A 17,138-nucleotide genomic window follows, 5' to 3' on the forward strand; every position below is an offset into this window, starting at 1 on the left:
TTGTCCGAAACAAAAATGAAAGGCAATTGTGCGGTTCACGTAAGCACAGGCGTCCCGCGGCCTAATGGCGATGAGCGGTCGAAAGTGCAAGCGGGGTCAGCGCGCGACCCGCCGTGCGCCGTCGCATCGCAGCGGTTTTACTACAATCGCAGTTCATTGCCGCCATTTTTTCGATGATACAATGCAAATACCTCTTAACTCTTTTCTGGATGGTAACTCTTACTTTATCCGCGAAATATTAAAGCAGTAATCCAATAAAACTGCTCAATCAATAAATTATTTTTGTAAGAGTGATATTGACGGCACTTTTAAGTTACTAATATTGTTCGTCATTGGAAATCATGAAACTCGCTATCTTATTGCCACTATCTAATCGTAGTGTCAGAAAAGAACTCATTAATTGTTAACGTTTGGTTATTAAACTCATTAATTAACAATAATTATTTTTAATGGTTTTGTAAATATTAGCCGCTCAGTTATTTAATCAGTGGAGTGTAACGTTTAACAATACGACATCTATCATAATCATTATAAAACACATATAAAATATCAATCAATAATTGTTTAGTGACAAAAAAAAAAGGCTACCGAGTGCATTACACGCTCGTATCTACATACTTGGTACATTCGTTGCAGTTTTATGAATCTTAGAATGAATCGATTTCTATGAGGCGGGGGTCGTGGTGTCACGACGTCGCTTGAAAGTTCAAGCGGTGAAAAAAGATAATGAAGTCGCAACCTGCGCCAGGGGGCGCCCGCGACGCTTTCTACGCGGCGTTACTCGTGGTATTAAGACTCAGCATAGATTCTTGAAAGTTGTCAGAAATTCACATAAATGTATTGCTGAAAATATTTTCGAACTTGAACAATCGCAATCGGTTCATCGTCTGCCTGTACTGTCTTCCATGTATTATTGCTAAACAAAACAACGCGTGAAAACTCGCAATTGTAATAAAAGACATAAAATGACACTTTTCTGCACGTAATTTGGGCAGTATTTCGAAAGCAGTTACGGTGGTCCCGTCAATGCCGCTGCACCTTACTTTTACCTCTTATCACCAACGTTCGATCGCGCCCGAATCGCCACTTTCGCCGTTCGCAGGCAGAGCAGAGCAGAGCTGAGCCAGAGCCCGGCAGCTAGCGGTGCTCCCCGAGCCGGCCAGCCCGGGCCAGCTCTCGGTGCACGCGCAGCCTAAGCGCCTGTTGATTGACGCTGCCGAGCGCCGCTTACCAGCTTAATTGTGTGTCAAACACGAACACAATTATATTAGCTCGAGTTATGATGTTTGCTTGATCAATTAGCATTGATTTCCGAACAATTTACTTCAATTCCAATCTGCCGGACTGTCTACATTACATACAACAATCGCATTTCTTAAACTTTCTAAGTAAACATTCTCTGATTTGTTTCTACTATTTATTTTTATTCTATACATTATTGATTTACTTTTTATTGAGTTTAGAAATTTCCAGCTTGATTCTTCGAATTTCAACAAATTTAGTGAAACAAATTGACACTTTCCAAACTTGTTTGTCTGTAATTGGACCAATTAGAAGAAAAGCATTTTCGTCATTTTGATTGGCACTATCTGGTTAGTATTTATTCTGTTAAGGCCCCACACAAAGATCAGCCCTTTTTAAGTCACAGATGTGATGTTATTGCAGCTGTGATCTTTTTTTGGTCACAGATCTTCTTTTATAAACAGTATAATTAGGTACAATAAATATCGGTAATGTTACTGGTTTGCTTGCAAACTATGCCCCCTCAGCGTGAGCACTAACTAGTATGAATGGCGAAACACGGTTTGAAAACTTTGTGACGTACTCGCGAGACAGCAAACGAACTTTGGCACGTGTGTGTGCCTATTGAAGCTGTGGAGTGTTTGAGCTCGTCAGAGAATGTTTCTATGGGCTTTGTGTCAAATTAATTATTCATACCATTCCCTGAACCTCCTAACGAGCAGAAACAACTTAGAAAGTGGTAGTTGTGATGGCGGAAATTGTCATCTGCCTCACTCACATAGATAACTGGCCTAAACCATGTAGATGTCATGCAGAACTTTCGCATGTTTATTTCTCCGTACTTTGAAAGTAATCAAGTGAAAAAAAAAACCATTCAATTGAAAACGTTGACTTCGAACACCTTTCTATTGCACGACATTCTGTGTCGGGAACCGTTTGCTATTCTCTAGATCATAAATAAATAACAGGTACCTACTATAATTATGTTTCTCATGCTGCAAAGTCGCAAACTAAGAATGAAATAGGTGTGTATAACTCTATTTTCGAATACCTATATTTCACCGTCCCCGATCTATTTTAAACATCTGCCCTCTACCTTAAGGTTGTCTGGAAAGACAACAATCTTAGGGTAAATAGCTAGCTATTACCACAACTGCACGGTGAAACCATCATAACTGGATGGTATACAGAGTCTGCGCCGCCAACCACTAGCCCCTAGAATCTAGATTGCTGAAAGCCGTAATGACGTTGAAAGTGTGCACAAACTTTTCGAATACTACGGTGGCTTTCATCAGAAACTATAACGTCGTATTACCCGCCATTACCGCCGGGCCGGTGATTAGCCGAGCCATGCGCGATCGAGGCGCAGTCACGGGCGCGTGAGATGCGGCCCGATGCCAGCACTGGCGGCTGTGCATGGAATATGCAACTTACAAAAAGTTAATTCGAAGCTTGATTACGATTAATTATGCATTCTTATAATAATTACACTGATTATCTAGCTATTAACTAAGCTAAAGCTTATACTTCAGTGGCTAATCCATACTTTCGTAAAAAAAATATAGTGCACATCGATCACTATGATTACAACGATACACTATGCATAACTGTATAATGTTTCTGAAAATTTCTTAAATAGGTACGAGAATTGAATAGATTTACTGAACGAACTCATTGCATTAATTCATCGCATAATATCACATAAAACAAAACCAAAAACGGTTATCATATCTTTTTATCCCTGAAAGAAAACATTATTTCACCAGCCATCACCAAAAATATTGAAATATAATATGCAGGCAAACTTTACATGTTTCATAATCTTGGCACCGACTCCAGAAGTATCAATCATGGTATACCTACATAAATATTAATAATTCGTCCTAATAAATAAGTAGGTAATTAGTAATTATTTTTCTACGTTTTAGTGTAGGTTTTTTGGAGTCGGTTTTATTTTTTTTTATAAAATTTTACTTATTTCTTGCTTTTTAGTTAACTAATTATTACCTTGATGTTACCACTGAAGGTAGGCAGTACACTGAGACCAAAAAAAATTGGTTCATAATCGGCGGAGATATTGCGTATAAAAAAGTTCATCCCCAATTTTCCACCCTTGGGGGTGAAATATTTTCTTCAAATTCGCATGAAACCACCCTTTTGATAATACCTATTCAACAAAAAAATAATCGTTCAAATTGGTTTATAATCGGCGGAGATATTGCGTATAAAAAAGTTCATCCCCAATTTTCCACCCTTGGGGGTTGTTTTTTTATTATTAAATTTAAATGGGACCACCCTTGAGGTATTACCTATACGCCGAAAAAAGATTTGTTCAAATCGGTTCATAATTGGCGGAGTTATCGCGTAACAAACATAGAAAAAAAAAAAAAAAAACATACGGGTCGAATTGAGAACCTCCTCCTTTTTTGAAGTCGGTTGAAAATTATGAACGTTCAAAATATGAAACTCTCGTGCATATTTAAAAGGAAATCTCTTCTGACTAATATGTAGGTTATATTGGGTAGTGTGGTCTGAATTCGTAAGCAATATTTTTGCAAACCTATTTCCAACATTCCCTTGATTTTCCACTTGTACATTATGTAGGTATGTAATAATTTTAGGATATAACCGATATAGCTTTTGAGTTATATTTAAAGCAGCGTAAAAATGTAGAAGTTCCAATTCATGCAAAATCGAAAAGATGGTTGCTTTTACCTTTATGGGTTTGAGTTTTTATGATTACGAGAAAAAACTGAGTATCTATTTATTATTGTGTGAATCTATGTATTTTATTGTTGTTATTTTCTACTTCTGCAACATTCGTTCACCAATAAAGCACTAACTTGCGAAATGACGCGTAGCGATCTCACGCATAGCTCGATGCGTGCGCGTAGAGTCGCGTGCCGAGCGAAATTGAACAAGCAATTAAATCAACAACGAATGAGTTGGCTGCGAGTGGTCTTAACGGTCGTAAGTGCAAAGTAATTGCTAAAAATTCTTTACCATTTCATCATGGTCTGTAATCTGGGGGCACGGGAGTGCTAATGTTTGACTCTACACGCGATCTGAAAGGTTTTTCAGTGTGGGCCATACGGTTCGCCTTGGCAACATTTGACATGAAATTTTTTTGGAGGAATCATTTACTTCTGAAAGTAGGTCCTAAGTTTTGCTCATAACGGTTTTCCCTGTCCTGTGGCCATTCTTAGCAATTTTGCAAATTATTTCGATATCCTATTTACGTCTATTTTAGTTATCATGGATAAGAAAAATCTGTCAGATTTATGGGATATTTAAATTGTGGAGTAGCTACCTACATATATTTGCGGTCGGAGTCCACGATAAATTACCCGTTATTTGGTCGTTGGCGAGTTGAATGCCTTGTGGATATGACTATTGTCGAGCAATTTGCCAAGTGAAGCTGTGAAGAAATTTAACGACAAATAAAACAAGTCAACAACAAGTCCAAGTAACTAGTCAGGAATGTCAGCCTAACCTAACCAGTGAAAATACTAGTAAATCTGAAGAGTATGCAGGTGGATGAGACTGCGCGTGAGACGCGTGGTGACGTTCGCTTCGAGCCGGCGCGCGCGCCGACTCAATATGCTCTACTCTACATATAAGGACTATATTTGCACCTGAATTGTCACTCTTGAACTAAATTTGAATTGTCCGAGCAACCAGCCCCGTAAGTAAATCGAATTAATTATCTCTCTGTAGTCGCCCCGGCGGCATGCGCATACATTAAGTTTAATAACCTGATGATACGCGAGATAAAGGTTGTTCTATGATTTGTTATGGCTTGTGCTCTCCAAAATTGAATCTTGACGATGGTTTAATCGCCTACAAAGCCTATCTCCGTGTTGGCTTAGAAAGATTGTAGAAAAAGTATTGATAGTTTTCACAGAGATTACCATCAATTGACTAATCAATTGACTCTACTGGATGTAACTACTACTGAGTAATGGAAAAGAAAATTATTTTACAAACTTCCACTTTATTACTTTGAACGCAGAACCATGGGTCTACATAAGATATCATTTTATGATAATTTAAATTCTTTACAATTTATTTCAATTCTTTAGAATTGGTTTTAGTTAAATGAAGGTTAGTGTGCGAAAGTAAATGATTAATACCTAAACTAAGCAAAATTGTTGCCTGTGGCATTAGGCGTTAAGAGGGATTTATGTACATTTGCGATCAATTACATTGTTCGAGCAAGACGTGGATATTTGACTTTGTTTAAATAATAATAGTGGGCTTCATACTCTTATTACACCTTAGTAAAATATTTCTTTTATTAAACGTGTGTGAATTGAACAATAATGTGTGAAAATGAAAGTTCGGCCAAGTTTCATTGCCGACAGCGTATGCGACATTCAACGGTGGGACTTAGATAAGCGGTGTGAACTTGCATAGTAATTGATCTCAGTTTTGCATTTTGTTGTTGCACTGTTTAAGTTCAATAGAGCATAGTAATAGTTTTGGCTGTACAAACTTTTACTGACCTTTGGTATGTTAGATACTATTAATAATGCATTTCTCATGAAAAAAAAATATCTTACATTCGCATATCCTGAAAACCACATACCTTTAATCGGCACGCATCTATAACTAAACTACCAAGTCGGTTAATCTGTAATTTAAATGTTTAATGAATTATAGCATGCATATTTTAGTAGCTACACCGCGTATTTTATAGCCAGATAAAGGAAGATTCGGAATGCCGAACGAATATAATGAATAATTTTAATTATTGTATTATAATTACGCCTGAGACTCGTTTATTGCTCATTCTCGTTTCACTTCTAACTCTGTGTTCAATAGGTGCATGACAAAACTCCACACGTAATGACAGCAAACGCAACGAACGTAAAATCAAATGATTTGCACTGCCACTTTCTCAAGTCAATACAATTTCCCATTAAAACATATTTTACGTATTAAAAAGCGTTGATCCTTCTTTATCTATTCTAATAAAACATATTTTGTCAAATTAATTAAATATTAGTTGAGCTCATCAATGAGGTCGCCCCTAAATACCACGATTCCCGCGTGTTTAGACAACAGCTAATTATATGCCCATTTTATATTATTCTATCAGTTGGGAGCGATGCGTAACGAGTTTGTTTCGAGTGGAAATATTTACACCGTTATGTGTTTACATTTACTGTTGGTCGACCAAACTGTTATTTGTAAAATAATAGATAATTAAGTTGTAAGAGTTTACTCTGTTATTTTGGTGGCGATTAAGTTCCGTGTGGGCGTGTGTGGTGGCGCTGCGTGGTGATTAGCTGAGCAAACATGGCGTAGGTTTTGGAAAAATTACTATATTAATTGCAATTGTGGAACGGTTCGCATTTCTTCTGCGGGTGGTTCGGTTGGCCGGCGTCAGCACAGGGCTGCCTACGAGATTGTATATGTTACGGTTAATGTGATAAATTGAAAATTATTAATAATAACCGGTTATTATGAATAATTACCGACAGTCGCGGTAAAAGTGATAAATTAATCACATTTAACAGTGATTATTTAATAATTCAACCTTAGTACTAACAAATTTCTTAAAAGAGAACAACATCTTGTGTACGTGCTCGTGTACAGCCAAACTTTAGAACGTTTTGATATCATATATTAATATAATTTGGCATAATGAGTTTGGAATGTTTCTTGCATAATATTACTTTTCCATGATGCCTATAACATAATGTTTTGATTTAAAGTGGAAAATAGGTTAAGGTGCGGCGGGGGTGGCCCTTGGGCCACCCCTAAGCCGCCTATTTAGTTTTATACACACATAAATGACCTCATATTAATCACATTAACCAAATCATGCGGTAATTATTCATAACTAGCTTTCCGCCCGCGGCTTCGCCCGCGTGGAATTTTGTCTGTCACAGAAAAACTTTATCGCGCGCGTCCCTGTTTCAAAAACCGGGATAAAAACTATCCTATGTTCTTTCCCGGGACTCAAACTATCTCTATGCCAAATTTCATCAAAATCGGTTGCGAGGTTTAAGCGGGAAAGCGTAACAGACAGACAGACAGACAGAGTTACTTTCGCATTTATAATATTAGTTGGGATGGGATAACCGGCGATTATTCATAATTTTCACATTTATCACTTTGACCGTAACATATACATATACATTATTATGTATATATCAAGCTAGGTGTGTCGTCAAGTTGGGGGTACAGGTATGCACTATACTATAGTGGATAGTTATGGAGTGGATATTTCGAATCGAAATAAGGTTTGCCAAAAAATTTCCCCAAGGCAAGAGAATTTAACTATCGTACAATAAATAATTTACTTTAATTTTATAACTGATATTAAATATAATGTAAGCAAAATGATGAATCTGCAAATAAGAAAGTACAGTTAAGTACATGTAGGGTATTCTTGAACTTTTAGGAAGTACATATTATGTGCATGTTGTGCATGTTGCAATGGCAGCCCTATGTAAGCCAATTATATCGGTACTAACGGCAGCGATCGCCTTCAGATAGCACGAAAGATATGCAATTTAAAAAAGGTTATTTACTAAAAAAAGCTTTGTACTTATCGAAACCGGTTCCGTCGGATCACGCCACCGTATCGCTCGTCAAAGTTTAATGGACAGCATGATCGATCGCCGAAGCCAATGATCGAAATCATAACAGTTAATGTGATTAATTGTAATTATGAATGATATCCGACGGTCGAGGCTTCCTAGTTTTGGTGAAGTCAACCAATTAAATTATCGCTACTGTATTGCGCGGTAACAACGTCCGTCTCGCCATTGAGCGCATCAGTCGGTGCATTCCCGGCTGCCTTCCGGGTTCCTATGAGCAAGTTTCACTTTCCCTGGGGCGGAGAAGCCTTGCAGCTAATCAATGTTTTAGCTAAGTACTGACGCACCTACAGCTTGGCTGATAAGAAGACCTTTTAGGGTGATAAGAAGACAGTATGATTTTAAGACATTCACTTGCGACTATAGCCTTGTTAAGACAGGCAAACCAGAAATACCACGTCTGGTGTTCTGAAAGTTCTATGTATCCTTGGAAAAAGAAAATTGTCCTGTAGCGGAAGCTAAAATAAGTCGAGTTCTTAGTTGCTAAAATATATTAAAAATAGCCAGCAAAAAATTTTAATTAACATATTACGTAAAATAAATCGGAAGGAAGGAAGGAACTAGTAAATCAGTCTAACCAATATGTCTAGAACACTACAGAAATACAATAATATCAGTGTGTTTACCTGTCAAACTATCTTATCGTGACTTTTTATTGCTGTCTGTTTTGTTTAAGCGAGATCTTGTTGTGTGTTCTTGTTATCTAGGTACTTAGTTACTTGTTCATGATACTATTTATAAATGTTATGTTCGATAATAATAAATGCTTGTTATTCTTGTAAAGAGCTGAGCGTTGAGCGTGTCTTTCGCACCCCGTTCAGCAGATAAGGTTCGGCCAAATCAACGCATGGAGCAAGCGTACACGATGGCGATTAGACTTAAACGCATTGATCGCCATCGCAATCGCGCCCGCAGGATGATCGCGTTGGTTTGGTTAGGCCGAATCTATAGCGTCAGGAACAATGAGTGACGCTGCGCGTGCGCGGGTAGCCGAGACAGTTACAAAGAAGGTGCGATTCAGCGAGGCCGCTGGCCATATGGCGCGCGGGCGCGGGTCATGCGCAGGGCTGACAGTATATAAAATTACAATCTCTCACGCAATTCTACAATTACAATTGAGACTAATTTCAAATTCTTCACTTTAAATAGAAAACTCATTTTTCTGTTTAGTAGTCCGTAGTCAAATAATGATACAAAGGATAGGCAAGCGAACTAATTCAGATCAATAAAATGATGATCTCCCTCCCTGCCAGATGGGCAGGGCCTACTCACTAAAACCTGAAGGTGTCCTCCCAAAGTCTTTGGGACACAGCCGTAATTTGCCGCGCGTCTTGCAATGTTTATCTACGATTAACACAATTTGATCAGATTATTGCATTTCTTCACATAGGATTGTATGAACCGAGACCATAGTAATATACGTTGTAATATCGAATTTGTATATGACAGTGGTTAGTGTCGCATTACGTATGCTTTCGAGACACCTCACTGACCTCGCCGGGCCCAGACCTGACACAATCTCAGCGTAACGTCCCCAAACAACTAGATCCAGAATGTCGTAGGTGTACTCAGTGCCTAGATAACACGAAATTGAATATAAGATGAAAGTACGAGTAACTGAGACTACTATACTAGCGCAGCGATCTTAAAGCACTTTGACCATATGGAGCGAGTTATTCCAAAATAGGGACAATATACACCTACTCTAATGTAACCTGCTGTTTACAGTAATACAATAGTATTATTTGCCTCGACGCCTTGTAGGCTTCGTGTGTAGTTTGCATTTGCAACGTGGAACCAGCGTCTTGGTTTGAGCACCGCAGCCAGCTCCGCGAGCGATGAATGTCATCTACTGTTCATGCGTTGATTGATTGCCTCCAGCCTCCACTCTCCGCCAGCGAGCACTAAACAGTACAATCGTAAAATACGCGTCAGATTCCAATTACGCGGCTACCGTGCGGTATTAACAGCGGGTTCGTATTAATTATTAATTAAGTGAAACCCGTCAGTCAGTATGACGAAGTATTGAGTTTCCCGAACGGGAGGGGTCAACCCAGGAATCGATACAAGGAGGTATCGTGCAATCTGCGGTTTTACACCTCCACCGCATTCTGTTCGGTACTACTTACTTCTGTAATTTAGATGGATGAGTCCGTAAAGTAGCAGAGTCTAACTTCACCTTCACTGATCTCTCTCCAAGATAGTATCTAAAATCAGATCGAAGTACCCAGGTAATAAAAATGGCCTATGTGTTCTTAGACAGACCATTTTTATGGTCAAGTGTAATGCGATTCGGGTAATAGCTACCTACAAGGAATTTATGATTAAGGTAAAAAAGCTAACAAATTATTTCGGTTGTTCGTTTAAGCCAAATGACGTCCACAGCTGGACTAAGGCCTACCCGGTAATAATGAACAAATGATTTAATTGATATTGTTTGTTACTAATTATCTTCTAAATGTGTATTATAACTCAAAGGTGACTGACTGACTGACATAGTGATCTATCAACGCACAGCCCAATCCACTGGACCGATCTGGCTGAAATTAGGCATGCAGGTAGACGTTATGACGTAGGCATCTGCTAAGAAAGGATTTTACGAAACTCCACCCCTAAGGGGGTAAAACGGGATCCACGCGTACGAAGTCGCGGGCGGCCGCCAGTTATGTATAAATGTAAATTTTAACATCTGTTAAATTTTCCTATGAAAGTCACGCGATATTATTCTAAAATGTAGGTACAGTCAAATTAGGTACATTTATGTGTTGTTTTGCAAATGCTAATAAACGTTAGGTGCACCCAGTCGCTAACAGGTCCACGAATGCTTTGATATTCAATTTCATGCTCAAAACCAACATTTGTACAACACGTTCCATTTGCGTGATTTTCAGCTGTAGTCATGTAAATCGGACTACTAAAATTGACTGAAGATATATGTATGACTCGTATAACACTGTTATATTTAATATTTAGTGGCTAAAACATGAGCTATTTAATTAACCACCGAATATACCACTGGAATGTGTTGTAAAGATTAATTTGCTAATTGGCTTGAAATTTTTGTTGAAGTCGATATTACTTAAATGAATTGTAATATTTTTTATTACTTAATTTTGTACAAATGCACAATAATAGCAATGAAATAGAAATCTATTGTTATTGATTTTTGCCTATATTGGTCATAAACATAATTATGTTGAGTTTACCTAAAATGAGATTAATTGAATACATAATATATTAGCAGTACATAGTATTTGTGGACTTTACTGTTCAAGAATCTACTTTTACTACTAATTAAAGCTCCATGAGCACTTGTAGTAACAGTTGACAGGCCGTGTGTTGGTCGGGCGCCAAAACATTGCGTCCAGTCCAACATTCATTTGCGAATATGTACACTCGCGAGCAAAAATATGGAATCACCCTATTTATTCCGAGCGATCATAAGAACTAATTGACTAATAGAAGATCAATAAAAATGGTACCATTTTAAAGGAGATATTATAAACTTAAAATTGATACCATAGATACATACAATACATAGTCATTCAGTTCTTAAGACCGCTCGGAACATAAAGGGGTGATTCCATACTTTTGCTCGTAAGTATAGTTACTATAATACATTCAGCGTACCACTTTTTTGTGTTTTCATTCTTCCAAAATAACAATTATTATTCTTTCTTCGCTAACCTAGTCAAGAATTTAATATAATTCAATAGTTATTACGAGTATTTTATTAATAGGAACTTTATTGCGTTAATAGGAACTTTTGCTCATCATACGGATTGACATGAACAATCGCAATAAATCAGCAATTGGTATGGCGGCGATCTTACCATCGAATTACGATTATTATCTCAGGCAGGTCAAAGGCCATTCAGAACGTGTGCGTTTCCCTTGTATGCCGGTTGTGTTTTATGCGATTTCTCCACATGTTGTTTATTATTGAATAAAATGCATATATTTGATTCTTTGTGATTTAGTGTACCACAAACAATATTCACATTAATTTAATATCCAGAAAGTCTATTAGATTTCTAAAGAAAATATTCACGATTATAAAAAATATCGATTAGGTTTAAAAGGAGCGCCTCACAATTAATGTCAAAATGGAACTGTATAACTAAATCACCTTACGCTGAATGGAGCATATTAAGTATGCGTGCGCGCATCGTCCATGCATTACATTTAAGACAGTTTATTACATACTCCACGTGAGGTGCATTATGTTTGATTTATATCTTCGACTTAAGTGCATATTACTGACAAGTTACTTTCGCATTTATAATATTAGTATAGAAGTATAGATTAGTGTCGATTTTTAAAAAGTTCACACGAAGTGATGTAACTGCTTAAAAACTGGTTGGCCTATATTTTTAGAGTAAGTTGTGTGTATTATGGTTGAGGGCCTTGAGGGAGAGTAACTCTTGAAATATTGGTCACTAAAAAGCGCATTCGGTATTTATTTGGTATTGTGAGAACATAATGTGTAATGTTTTTGCTGTGGTTATAATAATGGATGCTTGCATAAATTAAGACGAATAAATTTGAGTAAATGTATTAACAATCGAGCGGATTCCTCTAAATACAGGTTTTTACAAACTTAAAGAGAGGATTTCCCCAAAAAATTGTAAAATTTCATTTGGTTGCAATGAATATTAATCTTTTTCTTTAATTTTCTACTAAGGTTATAAAGCTGGAGAGTTTGTTTGTTTGGTCTAATTTGAGAAATTATTTTTGTGTTGGATAGCCCATTTATAGAGTTAGGCTATTATACCATCATGCTAAGACCAATAGAAGCAAAGCATCAACGAAAAATGTTGCGATAACGGGAAAAAATATTCAAACGCGTTACGAAATCGCGGGCACAGCGCTTGTTCATAATCCATGAATCTAATGTGAACAAAAGAATAAGATGTCTATTGAATCTTAAACGTCAGAAATAACCAGGGACACGCGTGAAATGTTTAATCATTCCCAGTGACCTTGACCCAAAAACTCGAAACCTTGGGACTGATGACGAGTCATTGGTACTTTGATTACGACCTTGAATTTGGACTAATTCAACAACTGCCCAAAGCTAGGCTTGCGTTGAATACATTCTTGTATGGATAAGTCTATTTACATTGATAAATAAATACTACATTGACTCATCATCATTGACTCAACCAATGAGAAATTGTAGTAAATGTAGGAATGCACATTCACACATATTTAAACGAAAATACCTACGCATAGTTGGATGGGTTCATTGTTTTCACTATAATTTTCCAACATACATAACGTAGCTGCTTTTATGATGATCCAGTAAACGTTCTAAGAGGGATGTAGATGTACGGTTGGGCTCGCAACCAATGCAAACTGCACTTCTTTAATTCAGAAACCGGTGAATAGTTGCCCTTACAGGGCAGCTAGTAGCTGCGAAACTGGTCTGCAAGGCCGGTCGCGGCCTGCTGCCTGCTTGCTGCTTTGCGCTTGAAATTTCTCAATGGTTTACTAAGACTCTTCAAGTATTTTTTCGTGTAAGCCCAATATTTAATATAAATGGCCTGCTCGCACTTTATGTTGTATCTTGTAAATTATATCTAATTTCCATAAAGTTTCAGACTTTTACTGACAATTGATAAAACATTTGAATGTTTACATTTTATTCTAAGGCATTTCTCTTTTCTAAAGTAGAATTTGTGTGAAATAAAGGTATACCTACATTAGAGGACGCTGTAAAGCTGAATAAATAGTAAGTCACGTTACATTAATTATAAACAAAGACTAGGAAACTGGTTTAATCTGTACATTTGTGCAATAATTGAAAGAAAGCTTGAGCTATCACATAATCATAATAATATCACATAAAAAAAAAAAAAAAAAAAAAAGCTTACGACAATTCTCCCTAGCTCATAACAATTTTCACGACCTTCGGTAACATGAACAAGTTTAAGTAGCGTGTTTACCGCAATGAAACAGGGCAGTTAACGAAAAAGGCGGTCGTAACAAGATCCAGAGTGTGCGCTCGAAATAGCCGATCATCCCGCGTGACTCAGGCTGGAGTGCACAGACGAGCCAACCCATGCGGCGTCAGAAGGGCCGCCCGAGGCCCGACAAATGCTCCATCATCTACGTTGATAAAAAATTTATCATTATGCTAATAGTCTAATACTACTTAGAATAACTAGGTACTCATAGCACCCAAATCTAGGTAAATGATTTTCTAACAATTTCTCAACTTATACTGTAGTTGAAAGTCGATCCTATTCATATTCAACTATTTCAAAGTTCTAGAACGCAATTACAGAACTAAATTCGAGTCTTTATTTGGCTTGTTTAGTCACATCACTAAGTTATAATGAGTAGGGGTTGAAGATGACATAAATTGGAAGCATGGACACGTAATCATGTCCAGCTATGAGCTGATGTAAGCCAGTGATGATGTTGTCGACGCATTTGGTACTCACTCCGCAAGTGAGGCTACTAGGTCTATTTATAGTAGCAACTCGCCCGCAGCCGCATACACGCATGATTCACTGATGCATTTCAACGCTCGCGTGGATTACAAAATTGTTATAATTAGAACGGACTTGCATATATTTTAGCCGGATTCTTTCACCGGTGTCATTTCTTGAAAGTTATTTACTGCGAGAGCACAGCGGAGCATTAATTCAAAAGTAATTACCTAGTTTTATTTGATTAATTCCATAATATTGTATTAAGTATTTATTAGTTTATGCTCTGCGAAGTTTTAAATAGAAAGTAAAAAGAAAATTTGCTTATTATAAAAGAATGTGTACTTACTTAGTTTATTTAATCATTCATATCTTTACCTAATCCTTTAAAATAGATTAGACCATTGATATTAGTTTCTAATAAGAGTTTCCCTATTGTTACAGTGGAAAGCACCGGGGGCGACCGTCTGGCTATCGCATCGGGCAGGCCCGGCGATCCCTCGCCGCCGATATTCGAGCAAATCTTTAAGAATGCGAGATTTGCGCAAGGCGGCAACGCTAAGTTCGAGGGGAAACTTCGCGGAAACCCCACGCCCGTCGTCTCGTGGACCAGAAAGAAGGCCCCGCTGGTAGAGTGCAACAAGTACAGCATGAGCTACAACGAGCAGACCGGCGACGTGTCGCTGCTCATCAAGCAGATCGGGCCTGGCGACGAGGGCGAGTACACCTGCACGGCCCGCAACCAGTACGGAGAAGCCATCTGCTCCGTGTACATCCAGCCCGAGGGCGTGCCCGTCCCCGCACATCAAACCTCGCAGCAGCACCAGAGCTATCGCCACGTCAGTGAGAGCGTCGAGCACAAATCCTACGGCACCCAGGGCTACAGCTCGGAACAGACACGACAGACACAGAAAGTAGCCTACACCAACGGATCCGACTACTCCTCCACCGAGGATTTCAAAGTAGACACATTCGAATACAGACTCTTGAGGGAGGTCTCCTTCAGAGAAACTATCACGAAAAGATACGTAGGAGAAACCGACATTCACATTAGCACAGAAATCGATAAATCACTTGGTGGTGTGTCTCCACCGAAAATTGCACAGAAACCAAGGAATTCCAAATTACAGGAGGGAGCAGACGCTCAATTCCAAGTGCAATTATCGGGCAACCCCAGGCCGCGAGTAACGTGGTTCAAGAACGGGCAGAGGATAGTCAACTCGAACAAGCACGAAATCGTAACGACACAGAATCATACGACACTTAGGGTAAGAAACACACAAAAGTCTGATAATGGCCACTACACATTACTGGCCGAGAACCCTAACGGATGCGTTGTCACTTCGGCGTATCTAGCTGTAGAATCTCCTCAAGAAACTTATGTACAGGATCACAAATCTCAATACATTATGGATAGCCAGCAGACAGGGATCGAAGAAAGAGTAGAAATTAGTGAAAAAGCTCTTGCTCCGCAATTTGTAAGAGTCTGCCAAGACCGAGATGTCACGGAAGGCAAAATGACGCGATTCGATTGCCGCGTCACAGGCAGACCTTACCCAGAAGTCACGTGGTTCATTAACGATAGACAAATTCGAGACGATTATAATCATAAGATATTAGTAAACGAATCTGGTAATCATGCACTTATGATTACAAACGTCGAACTCAGTGACAGTGGCGTAGTGACGTGCATTGCGCGCAACAAGACTGGAGAAACGTCTTTCCAATGCAGACTGAACGTTATCGAGAAGGAGCAAGTAGTAGCTCCGAAGTTCGTAGAGCGCTTCAGCACGATGAACGTGCGGGAAGGTGAGTCCGTCGTGCTGAGAGCGCGCGCAGTCGGCACCCCTACGCCACGGATCACATGGCAGAAGGACGGCGTTCCGATTATACCCAATCCAGAGTTACGAATCAACACCGATGGTGGGGCCTCGACGCTGGACATCCCTCGAGCCAAGGCGTCGGACGCGGCATGGTACCAGTGCACCGCCCAGAACGTCGCAGGCTCCACCGCCACTCGGGCGAGGCTCTACGTTGAAGTGCCGAAAGAGCCGCCGCCTGAACAGAAGCGTCTTCACTTACCGCGGCCTACGAAAATCATTGAGCCAGAGTGAGTTTAATTATCTATACCTACTTATTAATCTCTAAATAAATATGTTGAAGTCAAAACTCATACTCAGTCAAAACCACTTTTAGCTGCAAAAAATCAGTCTAAATTCAAAAAAAAGTGTTTGATAAGTGAAAATTACTTGGAAATCATCAAAAATGTGATAAAAAACTATTTTAAAGTCTAATTTTGATATGATTTGTGCATATAACGTGGTCACCTACCTTAGATATCACAGTAATGTTGCTTTTTATCTTTTATCATATTTTTAAGAAATCTAGGTATTTGTTAGACAAAATATAAGTAAAATCATAACTTTGTATGAAGTTTGGACTGATTGGTAAAATTTTAAATCAGGCGAAAGCACTTTTGACTGATTTCTTGTAGTCAAAAGTGGTTTAAACTAACTTTCCTCTTTGTCCAGTCAAAACCACTTTTGACTGGACAAAGAGGAAAGATTTTATTGTTTGTTTGTTTGTCAGAATCAATTTGAAATATTCTTTCAACATTACAATCCTACGTTATTTCTAATGAACACAGGCGGCACTAAGTTCGCTAAATCAGCTAGTAATAAAATAAATACTAATACAATTTTCTCAAACTATAATGTTTGTTTAATGATTCGAAAAATATTCAGAAAACATCGATTTCTACTCAGATATTTATACATTGTGAGTAATAGCGTCTATAAATACAGAATATACATTATTTTATTCATATTTATGCATGCTTAAGATAATG

At 38.3% G+C, this 17,138-nt stretch overlaps 1 protein-coding gene across 12 annotated transcripts in view; it reads left to right on the top strand.

Annotated features, from left to right (window-relative positions):
* Positions 1-17,138, top strand: part of LOC135086950 (titin) — a 117,165-nt gene that overhangs the window by 3,333 nt on the left and 96,694 nt on the right. For all 12 annotated transcript variants that reach the window (XM_063981784.1, XM_063981773.1, XM_063981777.1 and 9 more), the window contains exon 2: positions 14,735-16,400. In XM_063981784.1, the coding sequence (XP_063837854.1) occupies positions 14,735-16,400 (1,666 nt within the window). The remainder of the gene's footprint in view (positions 1-14,734; positions 16,401-17,138) is intronic.

This window comes from Ostrinia nubilalis, chromosome Z, assembly GCF_963855985.1.
Source record: "Ostrinia nubilalis chromosome Z, ilOstNubi1.1, whole genome shotgun sequence".
NCBI classification, from domain to species: Eukaryota; Metazoa; Arthropoda; class Insecta; order Lepidoptera; family Crambidae; genus Ostrinia; species Ostrinia nubilalis.